This window comes from Lucilia cuprina, chromosome 5 (assembly GCF_022045245.1).
Source record: "Lucilia cuprina isolate Lc7/37 chromosome 5, ASM2204524v1, whole genome shotgun sequence".
In the NCBI taxonomy this organism is placed as follows: domain Eukaryota; kingdom Metazoa; phylum Arthropoda; class Insecta; order Diptera; family Calliphoridae; genus Lucilia; species Lucilia cuprina.
Genome location: NC_060953.1, coordinates 53,615,377 through 53,635,235, shown reverse-complemented (window position 1 = coordinate 53,635,235; position 19,859 = coordinate 53,615,377). Strand labels below are relative to the sequence as shown.

Here is a 19,859-nt window from a genome sequence, read left to right as displayed (position 1 = left end):
CTAACTTACTAACTTACTAACTTACTAACTTACTAACTTACTAACTTACTAACTTACTAACTTACTAACTTACTAACTTACTAACTTACTAACTTACTAACTTTCTAATTTACTAACTTACTAATTTACAAACATATTAAGTTACTAACTTATTAACTTACTAACTTACTAATTTACTAACTTATTAACTAACTAACTTACTAACTACATAACTAACAAACTAACTAACTTATTAACTTACTAGTTAACTAACAAATTGACTAATTAACTAACTAAATAATTTTTGTAAAATCTTAAAATGAATTTTTTATAAATAAATGAAGTGATAAATCAGGATTTAATAAAATTGATTATAGAAACAAGTAGTAAAGTCGGTCATGGCCGACCATATAATACCTTACACCATGAGTATATTTTTAAAATTTTTACTTCTTATAAAGAAACTTTTATGTTGAATATTATTCCAAAATATTTAAGCAATTTATTGATAAAAAAACAAAAATTTCTAAATGAGGCTTTATATAGGTCAAATATGGGCCGATCCTCGGGAAATTTGGGAAAAGGATATATTTTTAAATAACAGTTAGTTTTGTTGAGTTTCATTGCGATACAAATGGTTACAAGTCAATTTTAGACGTTTAAGACATTTTTTAAAAGTGGTTTGTATGGGGGCTAGGGTCAAATAAGGGCCGATCCATACGAAAATCTGCAGTGTCATTTATACTTATGTAAAACTTATTTGTGCCAATTTTTAGAGAGATAATAGAATATTTGACGTAATTATGGCATAAAAAGTTTAAATCGGGAGGTACGGTTGTATGGGGGCTAGGTGAAATAATGGACAGATTTCAACCATTTTCAATAGGCTTCGTCCCTGTGTCAAAAAACATGCTTGGTCCAAATTTTATCAAATTATCTTAAAAATTGCGGCCTGTACCTTGCGCACAAGGTTTACATGTCTTAATCGACTCAAAAAATGATTCTGAATCGATCGGTATACTTTAAGGTGGGTATTGGACCAATATTTTTGTATGTTACAAACATCAGCACAAACGAATAATACCCTCCCCACTATAGTGGTGTAGGGTATAATTAATATTTGTCTTCCGGTATACTTTTTCAAACATATTTTCATTATCTAATAATTTAACATTTAATGTCACAAACAACTGTCTTTTTTATATATATAAAAAAGTCAAATGACACATTCAAAATTAACGTTTTATTTTAATTATACAGCTCTGTAAACTGCCAGTGTAAGCACGGCCTACCTGCTATGGTTCTATAGCAAAGTAGCATCACTTGAACAGCTGACTATTTTTTTAACTAAAGAAATAAAACAAGTTGTCAAAGTTTGTTATTTGTTATAATTTTGAGAAGTTGAAAAAGTGAATGAAAAGTGGTTTCAAAGTAGTTTGAAAGGTTTATAAATTGTATAATAAATAATAAATTTAAATCCTTAATATATTCAACTTAAAAGTAATATTTTTTTATTTATGTTTTGTTCATATGTTGTTAAAGGAAATTTTTGTAAAATTTTATTTTGACACCATCTTGAATTATTCCAAAAACAAAATACATATGTTTGTTGTAGATGTTGTACAACAAGAGATGTCGCTACTTTATTAATTTACTCTGGTTCTATAGTTGACACTTTTGCATTTATGTAAAAGTCAACTTTTCGACTTTTTGCATTTAGTTAAAAGTCGACTTTCGACTTTTCAACTTTTTGCATTTTATGCAAAATCGATTTTTCGACTTTTTTCAGTTAGTTAAAAGTCGACTTTTAGTATTTTGTAAATAGTCGACTTTTATTTCCAAAGATGATTTTTCGTTTTTTTTAACAGATGATAGTCGAATTATCGACTTTTTTGGAACAAAATAGTCGACTACGACTTTATTCGACAAAAAGTCGATTATTTGATGTTTCGAAAGTCGATTTATAGAACCCTATAGTTGAAACGAAAAGTCGACATTTCGACCTTTTGCATTTTATGAAAAGTCGATTTTTCGACTCTTTTCATTTAATTAAAAGTCGACTTTTCTGACTTTGTAGGGTCAAATATAGGACAATCCTTGTAAAACTTTTCGACTTCTTCCGACTTTTTCGACTTTCTTCGACTTTTTTCGACTTAGCGAGCTTTTTCCACTTATCGACTTTTCAACTTTCAGACTTTTCGACTTTTATTAACAAAGTCGACTTTTTCACAGTCGATAGGCGAGATATCGACTTTTTGGAACAAAATAGTCGACTTCGATTTTTCGACAAAAAGTGGACTGTTCGATTATTCGAAAGTCGATTTATAGAACCCTATTTCTGATCTCTCGGATTCCGTTTTAATTTAAAATCGTTAAAAATTTTAAAACTAAACAATGTTTAAAACTAAGTTCGATTTTAAGCCGTGCCAGTCGCCAACGCCGTTACTATTAGTCGGCGCAGGGGTCTTGATGTACTTAACACATAACCTCTATACAACAGCTGAAAAGCCAGTTTATTGCAAAAAAGGCGCCCGGCAAACATTTTTTATATTTTTATAAGTTTAGTGTTAAAATATACAAAAATTTCAATAAAATTAGTTTAAAATTGTAAATAAAGAAAATGAATTGTATAAATTCATATTGGTAAGTAAGGCAAATTAATTATTTGACTATAAATCTATGAACAATATTGAAATTATTTCTTAGCACGCCATTGAAACAAAATGTTTTGGTGGAACAAAGTTTAGATTTAAAAATGAGGGCCTCGAAAGCTAAATATTACCTAAAATGGGGTTCTTTTAATGTGATCATATTGGCCATATTAATGTTTGACATTAGTAACAAGTGTCCATATGCAGAATCCAACTGGTATTACCTTGAGTACGGGGTGGCCACCATAGTGGGTCTTAGTATGTTGGCGTGTTTTCTAAAGTACTTTCTGTACATATTTTACACTCAACCAGTACAGGGTACTAGACAACAGAAAAATCTAATGAAATTTGATGATAATGGTAAGTTTAATATTATTATAATTAAAAAGAAAAATTGGTTAATAACATTTATTTTTCTTAGACAATTCGTTTATAACCACTACACCCAAAAAGAAAGAACAGTTTAATAATAAACGACAAGAGTCCTATATTAATAACACGATTCTTAGTTGGCATTCTTCTTTTAATGAATGTAAATATTTCTTGTTTTATCGTATCAAATATTTCTATTAAATACGCTGTATTTTTAGCTCGTGGAGCTAATTCTCCTAACTGGAGTTATACACGGACTACACCACCCCGCCAAAGTCTTAGTCCTCAACAGCAGCATCAATTACAGAATGCTTCTTGGAATTCTTCCATGATGAATAATTCTAATTTCAATGCCAGCACTATAGAGGATTCCAGTTCACCATTTGTTTCTCCTTATCAAAAATACGAGAGAGATGAACAGATTACAGATCATGTTAGTTTACAGCGTTATTTAAAGTGAGTAAACGTTTGTAAAATTTTAAGTTTTTTTTTTTTTAGCGGAAACACTTATTTTTACTGCTTTTTTGGGCTAGAACTGAATTAGAACTCAACTAGAACTGAACTAGAACTGAACTAGAACTGAACTAGAACTGAACTAGAACTGAACTAGAACTGAACCAGAACTGAACTAGAACTGAACTAGAACTGAACTAGAACTGAACTAGAACTGAACTAGAACTGAACTAGAACTGAACTAGAACTGAACTAGAACTGAACTAGAACTGAACTAGAAATGAACTAGAACTGAACTAGAACTAAACTAGAACTAAACTAGAACTGAACTAGAACTGAACTAGAACTGAACTAGAACTGAACTAGAACTGAACTAAAACTAAACTAGAACTGAACTAGAACTGAACGAGAACTGAACTAGAACTGACCTAGAACAGAACTAGAACTGAACTAAACGAAAACAGAACTAGCACTGACTTGAACAGAACTAGAATTAACCTAGGACTGAATTAGAACTGAATTTTTGTGTATGATCTCACTCAATATGTGTAAATTTTGATTACAATTGTCAATCCACAATTCGTAACCACTTCCCCCGACAATATACATTTTTAAGAAGCTAATTAAATTCATCATATAACACTGTTAACACTTATTCTCTTCATTTGCTTATTTTAGAGACGTTTCTCGCAAAGAATACAGCATGACTGAAATCACTGATATAAATCCAACTTTCTCGACCGGAGGTTCTATTAACTCCTTCTGGTCTTATTGTAATAATGCAGCTAATCTATTAAAAACATCGTTATATCAATTGTCTCCATCACCAGGTAAGTGAAATATGATTTTATATTTGAAAGATCATTTCTACGTAATATCATTATTTCAATATACTAAACCAAATACAACAGCTTATTACCTCGACAATGTCGACTATATACACACCATCAAACCTTGTTTTATAAATTTGAGATTATTTTAGAAAGGCTTATAACTAAAGTAATATTATTTTAGATTTTATTTTGGAAATTAATGTACATATTTTTCTCATTACTTATTTGGAATACGTATTATTTTGTTGTTTTTTTTATTATTTATGGACTCAGTGATTGATTAAAATATTTTTTTTTGTATGCAGTTTTGTTTGCCTTTTATGTTTTACTTTGAATTTATGCGCTGTTTTATTGGTAAATTTTTATGGAAATAGTAAATATAGATTTTGCGATTTCTTGCGAATCAATTACATATATGCGAGATAGGATAAATTATGGACTGATCTTCATAAAATTTTATAAAAATATGGTTTTTTCTGAAGGTGGTTTTTGAGTGGGTCAATTATTAACTGATCGTCCCAAAATTGCGCTTTAATTGTGAATGTCTTTAGGATACCATTCTATTGAGTTTAATTTTTTTGAATACAAATTCGCGATTAGTATTGTCCGTCTAGGAGCTGCGTTTATACGGATTCAAAACTATATTTTGCGCTATTTAAAATCAATGCTATCAATATAATTTGGAAATGATTCATGTCCGTAAGGGTAATATCGTGTAAGTCATTTGAGAGATATAACCAGAAATCATCAACAAAATATAGAAAAAAAATATAGCCACATGTTTAGTTTCCATAGCAAAAGAAAATCAATTATAAAAATCTACTTTTTGAAACATTTAAACCGATAATTCTATATTATACATCAAACAGGATTTCAATTCGCAAAACAGAAGGTTGTTAAGTCTCAGTCAAACTCTTTTTAATTATCCTGCTTTTCGTAAAGTTAATCAATCTTTTATGAATAGAAAATTTTTCATTGGTATTGTCGGTGTTGCTGACCCCCCCCTGGGGGCATGTTTCCTTGGCGAGACCTCCGCCTTGGTGTTATTGCAATCCCGGGGTATAAAGAGGTGCCAATAACTCCAATCTGACCGGGATTGAAAAATTGGTTACAGTCTACTGCTTGGCTTAGTCCTTGCATAGATTGCCAGAGGTCAGACCAGAGCACCGCATAATCTGGTACTACGGGTGGCCAGTTGCCCGCAGGACTATGTCCTGGCTGGTCAGTTGGTTGAGGTTCCTTCGGGATCCACGTGGTGGCTGTGGTTTAAACCCAAATTCGCGGGAAGAGTAAGTGGGGGTTAAAAGGCTGATGCATGATAATAGTCAATATTTCGGGATAAGTTGGTATTAACTGTATATGGCACGGGATGAATGTGGGGTTCGGCGGGCCGCAAATGAATGAGTCGTATGTTTTTCTATTATGAATGTGTTGTATAAAAGAGATGTGTGCTGGATTGAATAATGATGGATGAAAGGTATCGTATACATTTGATACCATTGAATTTTCCTTCCTTGTCCAGATATGTTCAGGGTTTACTCTGTTCATGTCAGAATTACCACAGTGTGTCCCTGTGAGTACAAACAATGTCTACGGCTTATTGATGATCGTACTTCGGTCTACCGGTTACGTCTCTAGGTGCTGTTGCCGAATCAACAGAGGCCATCCAATGGTCAAGAGATTAGATAGTTCGAGTACTCCAGCAAAGTGCTTGTGCATGGACCGGTCAGAACCAATTTACAAAAATTGCCACTGACGTTCTTCATTGAAGAACAAAAGGGCGATGGTAAACCGTTCTCAAGTCTACTCAGTGGTTGAAAAAGACCACCATGGGATAAGGCCGTCAAGGCAGGTGCTTACGTTAAACTCTAAACATTCCTGTCGGTGTTGCTGAGATGACAATACTTGGTTGTTGTTTTTTTAACTTGGATTCGTTCCATCGCGAAGCACCGATTGTTGTGGCAACGAAAACTGTTTTGTAAAATTTTCCCCTATTTTGGTGCTTTTAACCGAAAAATGCACGAACTTACTTAAAACGTCTTGTAAAAGGTAATGACTCTTTAATTTTTACATCTTCTAAAAACAATCCCAAAAAGTATATAAAAACCAACGAAATGGCAACACTGAAAGCATTAAATATTAATTATCATAAACTCTCACATGCTGTTATGAAGATTGATTGATTATTTTGATTGTGATTGATTTTTTTATTATGTTTTATGTAAAATTTTATTAATTTTTTTTGCGTTTTGCTGCTATTGTTTAGATCTTCTATTCTAAATACAAACATGTGTAGATACATGTGTACAAACATGAGAAAATAAATATTTTGACCAGGTCAATAGAGTTCACTTTCGGATTAAAACTGTTTTAGCGCTGTGTGAGTTGTACGTAAAGAAATTGTTCACGTTCTTTTAGTAATATAACAAGATTCTTCAAAAAAAGTTTTCTTTTTTGCAAACATCGTTTATAAATATGGGTTAGTGATATTAATTAAATTGGAAATTAAAAACTCTAGACACCTAAGAAGCATATAAATATTAAGTGAATTTACAATAAGAACTATCAGTCATCTAAAAGCGTTTAACATCTAACAAACAAAGAATTGTTGTTAAGATCATAAACGTGATTTGTGAATATTAGAATATTGAGTAAATAAACCTTTGGAACAATGCGCTGGAGTCTGGGGATGCTGGTGCTGACTGCACTATTACTACAATCAGCTTGTAAGTTCCTAAATGCATTTAATTTTTTTTTGAGGGATAATTATTTGCAAATTTGTTGGTAGATGGTCGTTCTCGAGGAAACGGAATAAGATATAGATTATATCGACAACGTGGACGTTCGGATGTTGGACAAAGTAGATTTGTCCCACCTTATTGGAAACAAACAACCACAACGACAACAACAACTACTCCTAAGCCTATAATAATGCCACCGATAACACCAACACCGACACCAACTGGAACAACAACAACACCAACAGGAGGTACTGGTACACCAACGGGGACAGCATCTACAACGGGAACAATCTCACCACCAGTAACAACACCACCTACAGCGACAGTAACAACACCAACAGGAACAGCAACAACTCCAACAGGAACGGCAACAACACCAACAGGAACGGCAACTACTCTAACAGGAACAGCAACTGCAACTCCAGTCCCCAGATCATTAGGTCGCAACAATAGGCCAATATATAACAAAAATAATGTTAACAATTTCAATGATAATGTTAAACTTAGTCGTTCGTCACATTTACGTCGTCAAAGAAACATAAATCGTATGCAGCGGAAGCGTCACAGAGCTAATCGTAGTTTTCGCCAAAGAGTAGCAAGGCAACGTAGAAATAGCAACCGTAGGCTACGAATGCAACGTCATAAATAAAATTAACATTTAACCTCAATAAATAATAAAGGAAAAAGAAAATTGAAGATAAATAATATATACATAAGTATTAGCTTAATTAAGGTTATCATATAGCAAAAATTACATACATATTTATTTGGCATATACTTTTCCTAATTAGCTGCTAAAAATGATTCTGAAGTTATATATAGTCCAATAGCTCATTCATCAAATAGACGCCTTTGAATTTGAAGTTGTAATTTGTTGATTCATTAGTGATTTTTGTTTCATACTTGATCAGTGGAATAGTCGCATGGCATACTTTTATTAAAAACTTGTGATCGAAATTTCGAATTAGTCCTAGTAAATTTAGAAATTTAGCTTTGAACTGAACTAAAACTCAACTAGAATTCAACTAGAACTGAATTAGAACTGAACTAGAACTGAACTAGAACCGAACTAGAACTGAACTAGAACTGAACTAGAACTGAACTAGAACTGAACTAGAACTGAACTAGAACTGAACTAGAACTGAACTAGAACTGAACTAGAACTGAACTAGAACTAAACTAGAACTGAACTAGAACTGAACTGATCGGACAGATCTAGAACTGAACTGACTAAAATGAGGTAGTTACTCTATTGCTTGCTTGAAAAATTTTAATTATGCTGCTTTACAAATGCCAATTCATTTTATCATTAACAAAATATTACCAATAAATGTTTGTGTTATAGTTTTTAAGATTTAATTTTGACATTTATTATTTTTCAATAAACATTTTCTCATTAAATAAGTGATCCCACTTATACCACCTACCATTTTTCACCTTAAGAAAACATTCCATTGCATCCCTATTACAGCTTACTGGGTGTCATTTTGTCATCACTGTTGTATAAATTATACGCAAATATTTTTCACTATAATTTCTTGCTTTACTTTAGCTCCGGCCACACAAAATAAACAAACATCAAAAGAGGAGGGAGGTTTAAATATAATTGATAGTAACTCTGAAGTTATAAAACGCATTTCATCGGAAAGACTCGCACAATATGTGGGCAATTTAAGGACGGTATGATTTAAAATCACCATTAAAATAATTCCTTGTACAATCATATTTTTTTTGTTTACAATTTTCCATCTTATCCTTGGTTTCGGTTGTCGTTGTTGTCCTGGGTAATATTTCTATATATATATATATATATTTTTTGTTAAACAAATAGTGGATTTCCTTTACCATATTGCAACGTTTAACAAAAGAAATTGGAAATATTGATGAATCATTTAAACAACGCGGTTTTCACGACATGCAAATTGGTGGTATTGGCTTGGAAAGACTAAAGAAAACGGTAGAGAGCCAACAATTTGTTACGCTCTATATGCCAATGCTGCCAATGATAGTGCCATTTTTGGAAATGTCAAGTAATCAAGAATATTTGGTGCAACGCATCAAGGGTAAGTAATGGTCTGTTACTGCTGCTGCTGCTGCGGCTGCTGTTTAAATACAAAAAATTGATAACACTCCAGAGTATTAATAAATATTTGTATTTACTACACCTTCTACCAGATTTGGCTAAAGGCTCTTGTATAGCAGATTATCGTTGGAATTCTGGTTCGGAATATCATGGTCTTAAATGGGACGAACATTTACCCACTGACTCTGCAGTATGTATACAAAAATGAATAAATAAATAACAACTATTTTTATCGTTCCTTTTTTTTCTGGGGGGGAAAATAACTTTTTTATTTTCCTTTTATCCCTCTCTTTTTTCTATTCTCCAGATACTTTTCCATTTGTTTTGTGTTTATTTGGATACTCAACTAATGCCCTTACCTCAAGGCGGTGGTCGTCCCTTTTATAGTCGCTACGTTATTATTGGTGAAGAGAAACGTTCGGCAAAGGATACTGTGGCCTTGGTACAGAACAAGGCTCATTGTGCCATATTGTGTACTAATCCTTTGAAGCCTAAATTCAATTTTATTAGTGATGGAGAAATACACAATTGTGCCTATGACCGCAATAATCTTTTCTATGTTATCATACAATTCCTGATTTATATGCGTTCCCATCAAGAGAGTAGCTTGGAGGGTGTTAATCTTGGCAAGAGTGGTATTAACATTATGTGTGTCATAGAAGACTGATTGTATAAAAATGAGTATGTAGATAGATAGATACATAGTGGTTATTGCTTGGACTACTACTGATGCTACCGATGTCGAAGATGTTGCTCATGTTAATGGTATGAATGTGTATTTTTTAATGTTTGCATGTGTGGTGGGTATACTTGAATGTGTGTGTGCGTGTCTGACTGCGTGTGTTTGAATTTCTATGGATGGGAATTGTTGTTAGTGATAAAAACAGACAAAATATTTTTAGTATGCTTGAGTAATTTTCTTTCCATTCATTTTCATACTTTTCTTTCTTTCTACTTTTTTTTTATTTTTTTTCATTATGAATATCATTATAACTTGTCCAACTTAATCATCCTTAAGAAAATTGAAACATATTGAATTTTTTTGTAATAAAGACTTTTTTGTGTAAAAAACAAGATATTTTTTGTTCGTTTTATTTAATATAAAAATTATTGTAATTTCACTTTAAGTTTAAGATGTTGCTAGTTTGCTTATTTCGTAAGTGTCTGGCAGTCTTTATTTTATAAAGGGAAATATTAAAAATATATAGAGAATTTGTAGCGGAAATTTTTCCAAGTTGTTCGGTTACTTGTTAGGAACAATGTTTTCGGTTCGTTTGTGTAATTAGAAACAAAGTGATGAATTATTAGTATGTAATAGAAAGAATTGCTAATTATTTCTAAGCTAAAAAGCTGATTATGATTCATTACACCGATGGAACAAGCAGAATTTAATCCTTATCATCATTGAAAACTCTTACCAAAAGACTTGTAAACTTATCTCAAGAATGACCAACTAATGGACTTAACAATTTTTACGGAGTAGTACTATGGACTTGTCAAATAATATTTTAAGTTGTCATAGGACTTCATTTGCATCCTGTTACGTAATGATAATGATTAGTGGATACGTCATCGAAACTTTACATTTTCTATATACGGTTCTCACGATATTGGTTATACGCTGACGAGAAGCTACCGTTCTTTATTGATGATATCTTATTAAACGGAGAAAACTGAATCGTTTTTCACAACTGTCTAAAGTGAAGTCTTTGGGCAAAAGTTCGAAATTCATCGAATTTTGCAGTCGTAGTTGATGAAGACTACGTTACAACTGTAAACTATCTAAAATCTTTGGAACTATTTTTCTGACAGCTTGTTTAGGTCTTTAGTAGTATATGTCATTGCCATCAAGCTCAAAAATTACATACTTGAAGCCTTAATGACTCGTGTATCACAGAATAACTGCCATCAAGCTCAAAAATCACATACTTGAAGTCTTAATGACCCCTGTATCCCAGAATAACTGAGGAATAACGTGAGAACTACAACAAGATCTAGCAACGATGACACCCGCTATAACCGGCAAGTTCTGTTAAACAGAACGCTGTGGTAGCAGACAAAAAGTTTCCATAGGTGAAAATCTTTTAGATAATGTGAATTAATTGGAAGAACTGAAGATATCAGGGAGAAGCCAACAAAGTTTTGGATTGCAGTTCTCCGAGTAGTCTGAGACGACCGACTAAAACGTAAAGACGACAAAGTGTCCAAAGTACACTTTTCTAAACGATTAATTTGCTTTGAATCCCAGCAGGCGAGAATTTCCATAGGGTAGGATCTTTAAGATAATGTGGATTAATTGGAACACCTGAGGATATTAGGCTTTTTAACAAAGGTACGAGGAAGCCTTTATCGTCAACTCATGTCGCTGTGTATTAGAAAAAAAAAATCAGCTTTGGAGTGCAATTCTCTGAGAGTCTCAGAAGACCGGCTAAAAGTGTCAAAAGTACACATTTCTAAAGGATTGAATTGTGTTGAATCCCATCAGGCGAGGATTTTCCATTGGTGAGGATCTTTTAGATAATGTGGATTAATTGCAACACCTGAGGATATCGCTATAACGTGAAGACAACAAAGAGCGCAAAGTACACTTGTCTAAAGAATTGAATCCCATTCCGCTATCTCATTAGGTCTTCGAGATATCATGTCATATATGTAGTTAAAAAAAAGTTAAGTCTAATATTCTGTTTTGAATTCAAATTCGAAGCAGCTGTATCTTGTACAAAGTTTTCTTTGGTTTTTTGGCTTAAATGAGTTCGATAACCAAATGATAATGTGCTAAAAGTTTTCAACTAGTCTAACTTTGACGATATTATCTTCGTGCCGTTAGATCTCACGATTTGTGGTCAGTTTTGTTTTCAATAAGCCATAAACTCAATAAAAATGTTTTGTAATTTTTCTGAGAGCACTAGTAGAAGACTTCAGGAAACAAAAGATGTCCTGATACCAGACATAAATTTGATTTTATGTCTGGCTAATAGAAGCCGGGGCATAAGAACCAAAAGAACCCATAGAATCCAAATAGAAGTAGCTAGTGAGCTGAAATTTTTCACAATTTTAGATTACCCTTATATAATGTCCCCTTCAAAAAATTACTTTCACGCTCAAAACTGGCTAAATGAAGCATCTATATCGGTGAATACGGTATAAGAACCAAAATGTCTATGTAAAATTGTGTAAGGATCGGTCTATAATTGAATTATACCCCCAATGTAAGGTTCCCCTCAGAAAATGAATTTAACTCTGATAACTGGATAAAACAATAATATGTAGAAATGAAATTCGACATAAACAAGTTTTATAGGAACTCATATCTTTTTCTCAAATATTATGAGGTTCAGTCCATCGGAGGATCGGTCTATAATAAAAAAATAATACCCCCATATAAAGGTCCTCCTCAGAAAAGGACTTTAACGTTGATGTCTGATTTAAAGAAGAATAAATATATAGAAATGAAATGCGATTTAAATAAGTTTTATATGAACTCATATCTTTTTCTCAAATATTATAAGGATCGGTCCATACTAAACCCTATTCCTCATATAGAGACTCAGTTAAAAAAATACATTTAACATTCATAACTTTCTTACACATATGTAAAACTATTGCGTAAAAATTCCTTTGTATCGAAGTTTTAAAGAAAACAATATTTTGTAAAATTTTATGAGGATCGGTCCATAATTCACCATCCCCTTATATAAGGCCTTCAGAAAATTACTTTAACGCACATAACTTACGGAACAATACCAAACAAGCAAAAGAGACATGAAAATGTATAAAAGTAACTTAAATCTCTTTGACAGATTTTATAAAGATCAGTCCATAGTTTACCCCCAGCATAAATTCCATAAAGCGTCAATTCAGAAAATTTATTTATAGCTTCAGTCTTGAAGAAGCGATTTAAATGCTAATATAGTGATGATTTAAACAAATTGTATGACAAAAAAAATTACCAAATTCTATGAGGATCGGTCCATAATTGATCATACTTTCTAAGAAATAAATATTATTGAAGCTAACTTCGTATATATAGAAAGAATATGTAGTTTCATATTTAGAGAAGGAATGTGTGCGCTAACCCAGCTAGCATTTGGAGGATTGTTAAATGATTAATCAATAAACTGAGACATTTTTTACTCTTTTTTTTATGACCTAAAAGTGATTAATAAGTTGAGTGCTTAAAAAATGACTCGAAAATGATCCCGATATATGATTGAAAACTGAATATTTGAAAAACAATAACAAATGGTTTTAAAAACGTATTTTGTGGTCATATTTCAAACAGTTGAAGGATCTACAATTGTTCCTTATGTGATTGTTTTTTTTTGTAATAAAATAGCAACACTTACACTTAAAAACGATTCAAAAATCAGTCGAATTTGATTAGGAATGGGGTTTAGAAAATACTCTTTTGGAAGAGTAGGCAAAACATGAGTTGATATAATTCTCATTTCATTTATAAAATTAAATGTATAAGTATTTGAATTTGTGTGATATTTACATATAAAGTAGGGTACCATTTTCTCCCGATAAATGTATCATATATGATCAGAAAATGAGCGCATATATCATCCTTTTAATCGTGCAGAAGAGTCATAAATGATGTGATCAAAAATTTCAAAGGGTAGAAGGGGGATCATTTGTTTTGATTTTTTTATTAAGTTTTGTGAAATAAACAATAAATATCTGGTTTATTATACTTTGTTTAATGAATTAAAGTATAAAACAGCAAAATAAGTTTTTATTTTGGTATTTTTTCTTTTATTTTACTAATGACAAATCTGCCCCATCCCCTGGGCGAATTTACTCCATGGATGGGGCGGTATACCGTTCTTGGTCAGTGCGGAAAAGTTAAACAAATATGTACATGAGGATGACTTAGGAAAGATTGAAAGGAATAAAACTATAGCCAACATATCTAAGTATCCGAACCAAGAAAAAAATTAAGAATATGTATTGTGGTTTTAATTTGAGGCCGCCTCCAAAAAAAGTGGCGTATGGTCCCCCTTCTACCCTACTAAACCTGTTTGACAAAATTTAAAAATGGCCTTTTATTTCTAATTTATAACTTTGTCTATAAATTTCAGTAAAATAATTAAATATTAAACTTATTTAAAGAATTATTATTACTAATATATAAGAGCGTTTTTTTTTTGCATTTTGTAAAGCAAATAAACCATCATGGTTTGAAATAAATTAATGAATCAATTCGAGTGTGTGTGTGTAATATAAATTGGTTTTAAATAAATTTTAAAATTAAAATCTTAATTAACAACACTCTCGTTCTATTGTTCTAAATGCGCGTTGTTAATTAAATGAGTTATTAATGATATTTGCCACTTACCACTAACATTTACACCGCATCCACCTTCTACACGCTGCAATTGTATTTACACAACGATGTAATATGAAAACCGCAAGCACCACAGTTTTGCATATAAAATATGATATTGTTTACGTCTGTCTGACTAACATCCACCGCTCTAACCCCCCTCCCTCCTATCACACTTTCTCTTTAACTATATCTGGTGGTATTTCTCATTCATTGTCCTATACAACTAACTATACGCTTGTCCGTCTAGTTGTATCTGTTTTTTTCCACATTCAGTTTATAAAATTGTAAAAATACGCAACATTTACATTTTTATTTGCGTTTACAATGTTATTGTTGCTGCAATTGTTGTCATTAGCCAGTAAAGCGGCAAGTAGAAAAAATTATAATGTTTGTAGGTGATGAAAAAAAAAAACAACAACAACAAGAATCAGCTGCAACCTCAACACGACTTCATAGCAGACAGGTCTCATGTTGAACAGGAAACAAAATGCAAACAAAACAAAAAAAAACTACAAGAATAAAAAATGCAACACTAAAATACCACAACATCCGGTAAAGTTTTGTAATTGTATTGGTATGGGTCGGTTCCTGCCATAATGATGATATTATACATGTTTGTATTTACTATATGTTTACGTGTTTGTTGTGTAAATTTTGTAAGAGTTGAATAAACAACTTAAAATTGAATGGGTTGCTGCTGCTGGTCTATGATTGGATTCGGGCTGTAATATGGGTGGTAGCAATTACATCAAATGCAAACATCATTTAAAGGTGTATATATGTATATGTATAAACGTGTTAGTAGCTTCTCCAGGTGTTTATTTAAGTAAATGAAGCTGAACTTCCTTCTAGCCACTGTAATATTGTTATTATTGTTTTATAAACAATTTTCTTTAGGCCGAACTTGTAAAAGTTTGAACCGAAGTTTTTAAGTTAAATTAACTTTTTTGATAAAATTAATTTATATGTACGAGTTGGTCACATATTTCAGGTAAAAATACCGCTCACCCAGAATCGATGTCATGCTTAACAACATTCTAGCAAATGACATGTTTTCCACACTTGGAAGATCGTTATTATACACCACTTTAGTGGGGAGGGTATATTGGGTTTGTGCTGATGTTTGTAACGCATAATAATATTGGTCCTATACCCACATTAAAGTATACCAATCGGCTCAGAATCATTTTCTGAGTCGATTTAGCTATGTCCGTCCGTCTGACCGTCCGTCTATGTAAACTTTGTTATCAATCTGCAGGCCGCAATTTTGAAGATAATTGAATGGTATCTGGTACATGATCTTCTACAGGGACGAACCCAAATGGTTAAGATCGGTCCATTATTTCACCTAGCCGCCATACAACTGTACCACTGAAAAGGGCTTATAAACATTGTAATCAAACTACAGGTCGCTATTTTGGAGATAATTCAATGAAATTTGACACATTATTATATCGTAGACGAAGCCTATTGAAAATGATTAACATCGGTCCATTATTTCACCTAGCCGTCATACAACTGAACCCCCGAATAGAGCTTGCAAAATTTGTAGTAGAAGTTTGTCACACGATCTTTTATGGTAATGTAGACGAAGTTTATTAAAAATAGTTAACATCGGTCCATTATTTCCCCATAGAACTGAACCCGCCAAATAGGGCTTTTAAGTTAATAATTATTTAAGTTCATAATTAATTTAATATACTCGTATCTCGACAAAAAGTTGCAAAATTAAGTTCTATACTAGTCTTGATGACCCCGATGAACTTTATAATTATAGGGCCTCATTTGACCCTAGCCCCTCTAAAAAGCCCCCATCAAAATTTTACTTAAATATCCACAGTTTTATTAAACAGTAAATGGTTAAGATGGTTGGTTTTGCGTTTGTCAGGTTAACTGCCTCGAGCTCCCTTCTCTTTAAATCTATTACATTCGCTCTTTCATGATGTAAACTTTACCTCTGGGAGAATATTCAGTTGAAGCTTTCTTACAGTACAATACGGTCTTATTTACGCATTTCGTTATTGCTCGTACTTCTGAATGGAAGGTTGTGTTATGATTTGGATTTCTGATTCTGGATCTTCAATATAGAACCTCAGCCCCTCATTATTCCACAATTTAGAGCCATCCGTGTAACAACGGATTCCTGATGGTATTTGTTCTAAAGTTCCGATGGCCCAAGACATTGTATCTGCGATCAGCGTTTTAAAGTTTCCATATTCTGCGCCTGGTATGCGAGCAGGCACGTCCGATGATTGTGTTTTACATTGATGACGTGTTCTATAACCGCTTTTAGCCAGTTCGCCTAAAGTAAAAAGCCGTTCGGCTGTAATCGCCGCCTCATATTTTAAAAATGTTTCAATAGGTAGAATATCTAGCAACGTTTCCATACCTTGGTTGAAGTAGTACACATGGCACCACTTATACCCAAACAGCATGTACGCTGAACTCACTGTAGTAGTTTGATATTACACTTTTAGTTTAAAGTAGTCCTCCAGATTATTGAAGCATAAGCTAGAATTGGTCTAATTACACTTTTATAAAGCCAGTTTGTCATAGTAGGACTAAATCTCATTTTATGCCTATAGTTCTCCTACATATCGCCCACCACCGATGTGCCTTGCTGATCCTATCCTCTATATGGTATCTCCATTTTAATTTACGGGCGAGGATTAGTGTTAGTTAAAATTGAGTTACATTGGTTTGCAATAACCCAACTGAAAGGCCTCTCATTGTTTGTATTTATTAGTAGTATTAGTTTTTGTTTCCAATAATTTGTTGCAATATCCTTGAAAATATATCATTACCCGGATAAGGTTAAGATTCCTGAAATTGTAACCATAGATTGTAATTTCCATGAGGTTTACATAAGAAACAAGAACTAGTTAAAAATTGTAGTTTACAGACATGAGTTCGGATAGTTCACATACTTTGGGCCAATTGTAAAGTCAAACCATTCTTTTCTATATCTGAGATAATTCAGTAATTTACATCCTTTGATAATAACACCCATATCATCCTACAAAGCGTTCACCGAATATAAACCTTTATTGGTTGTTGTTTCGGTTGCACTTTGATTTCCAACATTTTTCCAAAGAATAAAAGTGAAAAAATTTAATTATTAAAATAAAGTTAAATAGTGCACTACAATAGGTATATTTGCCAGAGACTATCAGCTAAAGATTTTCTTCAATAGTTTAACCAAAGAGGATTTTAAATTGGTAAGGGAGACAGCAAGGACTTCAAGTAAAAGATACCTAACTAGAGTCATATCAATATTCCTGCAAACATTTTCTATACAGAAACTTTCAAAACTTTAAACAATTGACACAAATTTTCATCGTAGGTTTGATGTAAATCACTTTCTAACAACACCCAATAATGACAATGAACAGTACCCTACACCACATGAAAAACTAAGAGAAAATAGAAACTAAATAATAGAAAAGTATAAAAGAAATTTAACTACTAACTAGTTAAATAGCAACCAACATTAACAATACAAAAAAAAAAACAACCAGGATAATAACAGGAATAGTAGCAATAACAAAAGGAAGAGTTGAAGAGTAACCATTGGCTTAGAAAGTGTAAACGACACTTTTGTACAATTTTACACTTCCGGCTTAACTTTGCTGTTATTGTTGAACGTATTATGTGTAATTTTTGTATCCGCGCAGGGTACTGACACACAATGTTTTCGCTAGCCATAAAATCTGTTGCAAAAAAGTTGATATATTCATGTTTTGCTGATGATTAGGGGGTCTTACAAAATTTATGAATTTTTTCCAAAAAAAAATTCAAAAGATTGAGTATTTATTGCGATTGATATTTGTTTTTAAAAAGTCTTTACAAGACGTTGAAATCTTCATTTAACCTCTTTTGAGAAAGAGAAAGCAACAATAAGGTTCTAATAAGATATTCAACCTTAATCTCCCGATTGAAACTGCAGTAGAACAGAACTAAATAGGAATAAATGTGTACTAGCATAGAACTAGAACTGAACTCCAACTTACCTAGAACTAATCTTGAACTGAACTAAAAGAGGGACAAACGAGAACTTTCACAGAACTAGAACTGAACTAGAACTGAACTAGAACTAAACTAGAACTGAACTAGAACTGAACTAGAACTGAACTAGAACTGAACTAGAACTGAACTAGAACTGAACTAGAACTGAACTAGAACTGAACTAGAACTGAACTAGAACTGAACTAGAACTGAACTAGAACTGAACTAGAACTGAACTAGAACTGAACTAGAACTGAACTAGAACTGAACTAGAAGTGAACTAGAACTGAACTAGAATTGAACTAGAAGTAAACTAGAACTGAACTAGAAGTAAACTAGAGCTGAACAGAAACTAAGTGAACAAAATCTTTGGACCACCGTAATTAAATCACATGTATGCACAGTATACATATATATGTGTGTACTACTTATAAATAAAAAAGCGTTCATACAATAACAACATGTGCATTTTGTTGTTGGTTTAAGTATTTCTTTATGCCCTGTGAACAAGAGGCGTTACACTAAACTCCTCTATACAAATATTTCCATTAAGCTTTGGTTTTTAATTTTTTTTGTCTTGTCGTTAGAAGCTGTTGTTGTTTGTCATAGTAGAAGTCGTCGTTGTCGTCGCTCTTTTTGCTTTCATCTACAAATCACCGTTTTCTGACGCTTAAATCCTTAAACTGAAGGGGGAGAAATGACTTACATAAATAGCATTTTCACATACACATACAAACATAGAAACATACAAGTCGAATCTACTACCCAGTTATTTTTTACGGTATCCGTTTTGTAGAGTATATTTTTAAATATCCAGTAGTTTGATTTAGAATGATACAGTCACTCCGAATTCCGAGTTAGTAGGAATACCCATACATAAACATACTTTTACTTCAACACAAAGTAAAAGAAATTGTCTGCATTGGCATTAACTCGCAACAATAACAACCACAAAAACAATTAATGGTCCAAAAACATGCGTCTTAATTTTACAAAATAAATCACAGTAAATCTGTTTAATTAAAAAGTTTCTAAAAAAAGAAGAAACAAAAACAATACAAAGAACAGTGACAACAGGATAAAACAACAATGAATTTTATACATAAAATGTCCTTAATATATTAACACAACACTAATACTCATACAGAGATATTTAAACACACACATACCAACTGCTATTTAGAAAATTATATAGAAATAGATAGAGGTTAACTAACTAAACCACTACAAAGTTAAACTGCCAATTAAATGATGTAGAAAAACTAGTGTGTGTGTGTTTGTTGAAATAAATTTTCCTTGAAAGCTTATAAAAACTTCAAAGTGTAGGGACATAAATTAAACAGGAATAGAACATAGATAAATAACTGGCAATTTGGCAAATAATGTTATTTACTTTAAAGAGGATTTTAA

The 19,859-nt window shown here is 32.3% G+C and overlaps 2 protein-coding genes across 3 annotated transcripts; both read left to right on the top strand.

Annotated features, from left to right (window-relative positions):
• Nucleotides 1-2,461: 2,461 nt before the first annotated feature.
• Nucleotides 2,462-10,190, top strand: LOC111685668 (transmembrane protein 209). 2 transcript variants are annotated; one of them, XM_023447931.2, is made up of 9 exons: nucleotides 2,462-2,622; nucleotides 2,686-2,990; nucleotides 3,052-3,162; nucleotides 3,221-3,458; nucleotides 4,134-4,285; nucleotides 8,582-8,709; nucleotides 8,861-9,092; nucleotides 9,205-9,302; nucleotides 9,420-10,190. In XM_023447931.2, the coding sequence occupies exons 1-9, from the start codon at nucleotides 2,600-2,602 to the stop codon at nucleotides 9,777-9,779; spliced, it is 1,647 nt and encodes a 548-aa protein (XP_023303699.2). In that variant the 5' UTR covers nucleotides 2,462-2,599; the 3' UTR covers nucleotides 9,780-10,190. The 2 variants fall into 2 exon arrangements, with proteins under 2 accessions (XP_023303699.2, XP_046808679.1); XM_046952723.1 differs by having other exon boundaries at nucleotides 2,575-2,626.
• LOC124420317 (putative uncharacterized protein DDB_G0271982) lies at nucleotides 6,025-8,119 on the top strand. The gene is made up of 2 exons (XM_046952724.1): nucleotides 6,025-7,014; nucleotides 7,077-8,119. Exons 1-2 carry the CDS (start codon nucleotides 6,960-6,962, stop codon nucleotides 7,676-7,678), a joined length of 657 nt encoding a protein of 218 aa, XP_046808680.1. The 5' UTR covers nucleotides 6,025-6,959; the 3' UTR covers nucleotides 7,679-8,119.
• Nucleotides 10,191-19,859: the final 9,669 nt, after the last annotated feature.

Excerpts from the sequence above, each read along its gene's own strand:
- LOC111685668 (XM_023447931.2), top strand. The coding sequence starts at position 2,600 with ATGAATTGTATAAATTCATATTG. Across the intron at positions 2,991-3,051 it reads AATGAAATTTGATGATAATG|ACAATTCGTTTATAACCACT; the intron begins GTAAGTTTAATA and ends TATTTTTCTTAG. Across the intron at positions 3,459-4,133 it reads AGTTTACAGCGTTATTTAAA|AGACGTTTCTCGCAAAGAAT; the intron begins GTGAGTAAACGT and ends TGCTTATTTTAG.
- LOC124420317 (XM_046952724.1), top strand. The coding sequence starts at position 6,960 with ATGCGCTGGAGTCTGGGGATGCTGGTGCTGACTGCACTATTACTACAA. Across the intron at positions 7,015-7,076 it reads ACTATTACTACAATCAGCTT|ATGGTCGTTCTCGAGGAAAC; the intron begins GTAAGTTCCTAA and ends ATTTGTTGGTAG.